The sequence below is a fragment of the Lygodium microphyllum genome, chromosome 9, assembly GCF_053477565.2.
Source record: "Lygodium microphyllum isolate KBCC chromosome 9, Lygodium_microphyllum_v1.1.10, whole genome shotgun sequence".
Taxonomy (NCBI): domain Eukaryota; kingdom Viridiplantae; phylum Streptophyta; class Polypodiopsida; order Schizaeales; family Lygodiaceae; genus Lygodium; species Lygodium microphyllum.
The window spans coordinates 134,345,126-134,353,852 of NC_141143.1; the positions used below are offsets into that span (position 1 = coordinate 134,345,126).

The 8,727-nt window shown below is 41.4% G+C and overlaps 1 protein-coding gene across 3 annotated transcripts in view; it reads left to right on the forward strand.

The window, feature by feature from the left end:
• LOC148031609 (serine carboxypeptidase-like 42) overlaps positions 1-600 on the forward strand; it is an 88,751-nt gene extending 88,151 nt beyond the window's left edge. For all 3 annotated transcript variants that reach the window (XM_087685195.1, XM_087685192.1, XM_087685194.1), the window contains one exon: positions 299-600. In XM_087685195.1, the coding sequence (XP_087541321.1) occupies positions 299-460 (162 nt within the window). In that variant the 3' untranslated portion in view covers positions 461-600. The remainder of the gene's footprint in view (positions 1-298) is intronic.
• Positions 601-8,727: the final 8,127 nt, after the last annotated feature.

Genomic DNA, 8,727 nt, shown 5'->3' on the forward strand with positions numbered 1-8,727 from the left:
TGCATACATTACATACTTATAGACACACACACACACACTCTCTCTCTCTCTCTCTCTCTCAGCCCCCACAGTCACAAGTGATGGTCATTTTTGGACTTGAGTATTGTGGGTGTAGTAGCTTCTTTCCAATCCATGTTCCATTCCATGGCAATTGCCCCTCGTTCCTCGTCCTGTTTTGCATCCTATGTGACTGTAAAATCAAAGAAACCAGAAATAAGGAAAACACCTGTATCACACACACCACACCCAACATACAAGTTTTGAAGTGGATATAAAATGCAATATGGCTGGCACGCAGGTGGGTGGTTGGACTGTTGTGTATGGAAATCTGACATATGCCACTGTACGAGGAGCAGGGCACATGGTTCCAATGACGCAGCCAGCAAGGGCTTTACTCCTATTCCAAAGCTTCTTATTAGGAAGCTCACTGCCTCTCAACAGGGTTGCAGAGAAGCCATGACGCTTGGCCCAAACAGTGCAATTTGTCAGTCCTTTCTTATTGAAGAAGTAAAAACTCGGAGGTCGTAACTGCGTTTAGTGGAGACACACTCGGCACAATTAATTAATCATTTGATAATATCTCGTCAAATTGTATGGATCCATTTCTCTTCATGCTGGTGCACTTTGATGTTTTTTCCAACTCCTCTTAATGCTTGTTAAGAAAAAGCTCTTATTTCCGAAATCCTCTCTTTCGAGATGTTGTATGTATGATGCAATATTTCCTTTCTCATGGAAGAAAGGGAGGCGTGTTAGTATGGTCGAAGTAGAGCTTTTGTAAGTATGGGTTTTCATGTAAGCCCCACCCAACCAACACTCCCGCCCCCTTTTGTAAGCATAATTCAACTATCCCCTTTTGTTTCATACTCCACTTCTCAATATGTCATTTCCCACTCCACCTTCTTGGCTAGCTCTAATTATGTAAGTAGTTTATGCTATGATATTTTTTTGACATATATTAATTAGTCCATTATATGATCCTTTAGGTACAACGAACTAATAACATAATCAGATGTTGAACATAAAATATATATTTTTAAAAAAAATTCAATTCCTTTATAACAATTTCGTGATTGAGATTCTTGACTCGCATAGAGTACCACCTCTTGGCTAGAATTTGTTTTCCATCTCAAATCATGTGATGGGGATCATGAATTGGTCATATCCTCCCTTGTTCAAGAGATCATGAATTGGTCACAAATTGGTCATATCCTCTGTTATTTGAGGGATTCATTGGTCAAGAATTGATTATATCTCAAATCACACAATGTAAATCACAAAATGGTCATTGGTCATATCCTTGATTGTTTGAGGGAATTATTGGCTTATAGCTTTTCTAAGCTTCTCAATGCCTAAGGTGGTTGTCGTATTTCATCTCTTGGCTCTCTTCCCTAGGTATCAAGTGGTTTCACCCTTTAATCTCATGTTTATCGAGTGAGTATTGGATTCATGGTTGCATAAATGCACAAACATAACTTGGAGAAGAAACTTGAGAGCACAACATGAAGTGTATTGAGAGAGATCAATAGAGAATATATATAAGGCCACATGAAACAAACCTCCTAGAGAAGGAAAAAAATGCCTTGATACTATTCGCACACATTAGTATCAAAATATAGTAACAAATTTTTGTGCTCCATTTGTGGAACACGTCGGAATTAGGACCTACACTTATTTTTTTCAAGAGCTTCAATACACTAATGGCTTTCGACTACCTTTCACATAACCACAACACATACTTCTCTCAAAACTAAACTATTACCTACCATTCCCTCACATAAAATCATAAAATGAATTGATATTTAAGTTGTAGTGAATAATGACTTATGTCTTCTTTGTAGTCATTTGCTAAGGCTCATTGCTTACTTCACGATCCATAGCCACTTGGTTCCATCCACATCCTTGCCTCCAACTTCAAATGTAATATGGAGAGGAGAAGAAGGATAGAAGAGTGACACTAGCTTGACGAGCTATTCCTCACTCTCTCACAACAACTCAACCTTGCACAAGCACCCTTAACTTCACCTCTTAGCATGAAGGGCTAGAAATAAAGAAAGAAGAAGAGGAGGTGAGTTAACCTCCCTAGTTTCTCAATTCATCTCACACTCGCTCTCTCTCCTTCACCCTTCTCGGTTTTTGCACATGCATGAATATCTTGCTCTAGTCTTTTCATTCCTTTTATACATGACTTTTAGGGCTTTCACCCCTTTTGGGCATCTTGCCAACTTTATGGCCTCATGACTAGTCTTTCTCTAATTTCATGCTTTTTCTATGGTCCATGAGCCATCTTGAGATAAAATTAAATAGAGCACCTTGATTTATTCTTGAGATTTTATCGATACTAATATTATGTGCATGGAAGTGAGCACAACTCTCGGATTTATATGGCATAATAATAACTAGGCGCTCCGCGCCTAGACTCGCCCCGGCGCAGGCGCAATTTTTGTGGGCGGGGGTGCTGGACGCGTGGCACCCGCCCCCGCGTTCTCTTTTTTTTCTTGTGGGGGAGGTGGGGGGCTGCCACATGGCACCCGCCCCCCACCTCTCGTTAACTAATAGTATAGATGAAACCACTTTCTTACACATTACACATGATGGTACCTAAGTTATTGTAGTGCAGTCCATTCCAATTTAACACTAGTACATTATGTTTTTCCTTGACGTGTATCATTGTCACGATTTACGCTTAACATTATTCCCCTCCTAGATGAGTGCCAATCCCATGGCACTCAATGTCGTAGGTAATACACTTTAGCTTGAATTAGAAAATGTGAATGTTCAAGATTTCAAGATGTTCTTCTTGAAGGAATGATGATGTTTAGTGATGAAAAATGCTACTTGGTACTTGGTAATTGGTTGTCAAAGTAGTGGTAGTAACCTTGTTAATAAGGGCACTAAAGACTATGACATTTTAAAGGTATACTTGATCGGTAATTTCTAATTATGGCTCATCATTGAAGGAAATAAGAATTGGGTTGAACATTGTAGAAGAAGGAAAGGGTAGTGTTAAAAGAAGAGGTGATGGTACATTAAGTCTCTCTCCTTAGGGGAAAGTGCTAGTCTTTTTTTCCCCTACATACAACATGCTTTGTTGGTTTGTGAGATGGGTCAAACTCCAAGAAAGCCTAGAGCATTGTCCCACACTTCATAATCCAAAGTAGAGGTGATGGTACATTAAGTCTCTCTCCTTAGGGGAAAGTGCTAGTCTTTTTCTCCCCTACATACAACATGCTTTGTTGGTTTGTGAGATGGGTCAAACTCCAAGAAATCCTAGAGCATTGTCCCACACTTCATAATCCAAATTGTACACAGACTATTGTGTGAATACTTATGTGAGTGTATGTGCTTACTTAAGTATTTAGTTAGAAGATAGCTCCATTAGTCCTTCATAGTCACATAGTCGATGAAGCATGGGTGATTAGAAAATATGAAAATAATTATTTGTGCTAGGAAAAAGGGTGCTCAGAGAAGATTATGGAGATGCACTAAGAGTGGGATTTTGAGCCAAAAAAGGGCCAAGAATATGCCAAAATTTGTCAATTTGAGGCAAAATGAAAGCCCATTGGAAGTGGCGGATATGGACCTAACCATTTTAAGCGACCATTAAGATGAGTTTTCAAAGCACTTTTAGAGACGGACCTTGCAGCAATCATGGATTTTTATAAATTTCTTTGAGCAATGGGATGGACAACGACAAGTGCAAAGCAGTGCAGGACACCAAGATGGTTATGCAAAAATTTACAACTCACAAAATGGAGGCCAGATGCAGAAATGGGGAGTGCCCAAGTGTGGAGGAGGAAAAAAGGTGCAAAAGAGACTTTAAGTGGGTAGGGGTGGTGACTATTGGGGCTTTCCCCTCCCCAAATTCAACACGATGGGGTCGGGGTTCTTGAGACCCAAAACACACAAAGTTTGAAGCTTCATTGTGATATGTTTGAGGGCTGCAAATGATAAGATATAGAACATGTGTCCGTGGCTATGACTTTTTAAAAAAATTTGAAATCTATTTGTGTGAAAAATAATATTTTTTAAATTTTGGTTGATCACACAATGTTAATGTAGAATGGTATTAAATGTGATAATGGACCACTGTCCAATTTTTTGTCCTAAATCAAAATAAGCAAAAAATATGACATCTACACAGAGACAATAAAGAAAAATACCTAAAAATTGTTAGATATGCTCAATGCCCCACCCTCATAAGGTGCCACCAATGATTCATGGTGCTCAAAGTTGTAAGGCCCCCATTATGAGGAGAAGCCAAATGTGAGCCCGGACATTGGTTGAGTCCTGACTTGTATATCATATGAGGTCAATGTGATCGGATGGCAAAAAGGTGACCATTCTGGGTCTAATATTTGGGTTAGACTGAGTAGTTAAGCTGGTAGCAACTCGACGCACATTGCATCGAGTTGCGGGGTAAGGGAGTTAAAAGGGGCCTCTATTTTGGGGTCCGGGGGCAGCACCCCCAGCCCAATGATAAAGAGAATATTACCTAGAATATTCCCTAGCCGACTAGTGGAGGCTCATATGGTAGGTCGGTCATGCCGACCTAACCGCCTTCATGGGCTATAAAAGCTAAACCCTTTCACAGCCATCGATCATCTATCTTTCACCTAGTTAGAGTTGTTCCAGCTAGTCTTAAGCTCTTCACCTATCTTCTGTCTAGATTGCCATCTAAGCTTCACTGTGGACAGAGCCATCTCTATATCAGTTGTTTGGAGCTAAATAAATTTTCTAATTCTCCTCTTATCTATTGTGAACTCTCTATCTCTTTCTCAGATTCTATTCACTACATCGTGTAATTTTTACATGGTATCAGTGCCTACGGGGCTCTAGGGATCGAAGAGTGCGCAAGAGGCAAAGGCTTTAACAGCAAAGAGGAACAATGTCATCTTTCGGAAGCAGTTCTGGCGCATCAGGAAGCGGTGTAGGGGGTGGTGCTATTGTACCAGCTATTCAAACACTGAGGATTCGTCCACCAACCTTCAGCGAAGGAAAGTTAGATGGTACAAACTATACCTTGTGGAAGTTCAAAATTACAACTATCCTTGATTCTTATGAGCTTTTGGAGACTGTGCTAGGATTGATGTAGAACCACAGTCTACCCCCGACCCATCAAATCCTAGTGTGATGATTTCTTCGAATGCAGATCTTCTACGAGCTTGGAAACGAAGGAATGCAGATGCATTGTGTGCCTTAGTTACAAGCTGTTCTAACTTTGATTCAGAGCATACAACCAAAGCATCAGAGGCTTGGAATGTACTAAGGAGTCAGTATGAAATGCGAAACCAAACAAGGATTCAAAACTTGGAGAATCAACTAGTAGCGGAGAAGTTTTCTGAAGGAGAGACAACTGAAGCATTCATCACTCGGATTAAGAATCTGTGCGACCAGATGGCTGGTGCTGGGATACAAAAGACTAGCAAGAAGCTAGCTCGGAGATGTCTTCGGATTTGTCCACAAAAGTTTGATGGACTAGTAACTTCCCTTAATACTCAGGTGAGACCTCAAGCTTTGAGTTTTGAGTTTTGTGCATTATTGCTGGAGGAGGAGCTGAGGCTGAAAACCCGAGAAGGAAGCAACAATGGAGATGCTACATTCTCTGCCAATGCAAAAGGCAAAGGTGGTTCCTCCACCAAAAATTATGGTGACAAAAAGAAGAAGGGTGGTAAGAAGAAGCTTTAAGGAGAGTGCTTCTACTGCAAGAAGAAAGGACATGCAATCGCAGATTGTCGTGTCAAGAAGGCATAGAAAAGAATGGTACCCTTAAAAGTAAAGGGAAAGAGACAGCCAATAGGACTGAAGCAGAGCTGGAGTTATTCATGGCGACCATTGAGGAGGTGTGCTCCTCAGCACGAGAAGAATCTGCCACTAACTCATGGGTGTTGGATAGTGGGGCCTCCCGTCACATGACCAACAAGAAAGGTCTATGCAGTTCTATGCAGCCTCTACAAGAATCCATCACTGCGATGGTTGAAAATGATGCAAAATGCCCTGTTGCCGGGCACATGTACTATTTCATTTGTTGCTGCAAATGGTGATGTCAAAAAGCTTTCAAATGTGTTGTATGTTCCTGAAATTAGGAGAAATCTGTTATCAGTTGCTGCCATAACTGATCTTGGTCATGAAGTGAGGTTCAAGAAGACCGGTGCAGAAATTCTTGATAGTGATGGCAAAGTTATTGGCAAAGGAGAAAGAAGGAACAACCTATATGAGCTAAGTGCTCTTACAGCCACCGTTGGAGTGGGCACAAGTAAGACTTGGCATGAAAGGTTTGGACACATTGGATTTGTAGTGTTGAAGGAGATGCACAAGCAAGGTATGGTTACTCACCTACCTACAATGTGACTGAATTGAAGGAACCATGTGAAGCTTGTATGATGGGCAAACAACGGAGAAAGGCACTTCCATAAGAAAGCAAGAATAGAGCACAGGCTTCTCTAGAGTTGGTTCATGTTGACTTGTGCGGAAAGATGCCTACACAAGCCTTGGGGGGATCTTATTTTATGTTGATTGTCGACGACTATAGTAGGAAGATGTGGGTGTACTTCCTTCGTGATAAGGCTCAAGCTTTTGGTAAGTTTAAAGAATGGCTAACACTTGTTGAGAATGAAATAGGGAAAAGTGTGAAGAAATTTAGAATATATGGTGGTGGTGAGTTCAACTCAAAGGAGTTTGAAGACTTTTGCAAGAGCAAAGGGATCAAGCGTCAATTGACGACGCCTCACACACCTCAGCAAAACGGTGTTGTGGAATGCAGGAATCGCACCATTGTGGAGATGGCAAGATGCATGCTAAAGGGCAAGGGATTGCCTAACCATTTTTGGGCTAAAGCTGTTAATACTGCAATCTGCATTTTAAATCGGAGCTACACAAAAGCTCTCAAGGGAAAAACACCTTATGAGGCTTACACTGGTAAGAAACCATCTATCTCACACTTCAGAATTTTTGGATGTGAATGTTATGCACATATTCCAGATGAGAAGAGAAACAAGTTACAACCAAAAAGTAGAAAATGTATCTTCTTGGGTTATAGTGATGAGCAAAAGGCTTACAAATTATGTGACCAAGAGGCAAAGAAGATCATCGCGAGTCGTGATGTGGTGTTCAAGGAGCAGCTACGTACAGTGGAGGAGGAGAAGGCATGTTCTTCCACTTTATCATCAAGCGAAGTAGTAGTCCACCATGAACGTGTTCCGAGAGTTGTCCCTATCCTTAAGGAGGAGGAAGCATCATCTTCAGATGATGAGGAAAAAAATCATCAACCTGACATCACCCCACCGGAAAAGCCATTGCCGCGTTGGGTGAAGCAGCTCTATGACCACAATAATCCTATGCCCACATCTGTTGAGGAGAAAGCAGACTGACCAAGGAGGTCTTAGAGAATAGAGGAGCAAAGGAGGGCTTTTGCTCACATAGTCAATATGGCCTTGATGGCTAAGATTATGAGAGAAGTAAAGGAGCCAACTGACTTAGAAGAAGCACTTGCAGATCTAGCATGAAAGGTAGCTATGCAAGCCGAGTATGACAATATAATGAAGAATGACACTTGGGAGCTAGTGGATCGGCTAGCAAAGCGGAACGTTATTGGCACCAAGTGGCTCTCGAAGGTAAAGTACAAGGCTGATGGTACCTTAGAAAAGTACAAAGCTAGACTGGTTTCACAAAGATTTTCATCGGTTGAAGGGTTTGATTTTCAAGAATCATTTGCCTCAACTGCCAGAATGACCACTATTCGCACAGTATTTGCAGTGGCCATCCACAAGCAATGGCCAGTTTACCAAATGGATGTTAAGTCAGCGTTCTTAAATGATGACCTCAAGGAGGAGGTGTACGTGGCTCAGCCACTAGGGTTTGAGGCCCCCCATTCTGAGAACAAAGTGCGTAAGCTGAAGAAGGCATTGTATGGGCTGAAACAAGCCCCCAGAGCATGGTACTAGTGAATAGATAAGTTCTTTTTAAGCTTAAACTTCAAAAGATGTGCCTCAGATGCTAACTTGTATGTTTACAGGGATGGTGAAAAGTCTGTAGTGATTGTTCTATATGTGGACGACCTTCTTATTATAGGTGACTATGAAGATATGATCAACCAAACTTGAAAGGCTTTGAGTTCTGAGTTTGAAATGAGAGACTTGGGCTTGCTGCACTATTGTTTGGGAATTGAAGTCTGGCAAGAGCCATGAAAGATCTTTATCTCTCAGAAGAAGTATGCATGGGAGATCTTGAAGGCATTCGGCATGACCGAGTGCAAGGAGATAGCTACACCTATGGAGGTGAATGCAAAATTATCCATTGAGGATACATCAGGACTAGCAGACATTGGGAGGTACAGGAGGATGGCTGATCTACTTGTGTAATACCAAACCAGATATCAGTTTTGTTGTTGGTGTTTTGAGCAGGTTCTCAAACAAACCTCATGAGAGTCATTAGAAGGCTGGGATGCGGGTGCTCAAATGCTTGAAGGAAACTCTTGACTATGGTATCACATACAGTTCCGGAACTTCTCTTGTGGGGAATTGTGACTCAGATTGGGCAGGAGACCTCTCTTATGGGGAATTGTGATTCCACGAAGTCCGTCTCTGGTTATTGTTTCTATTTGGGTTCAAGAAATTTCTGTTGGATTAGTAAGAAGTAGCCAACAGTGGCATTATCTTCTACCAAAGCACAATATAAGGCAGCTTGTTTTGCTGCATGTGAAGCAGTATGGTTGAGAAGGATCCTATGGCA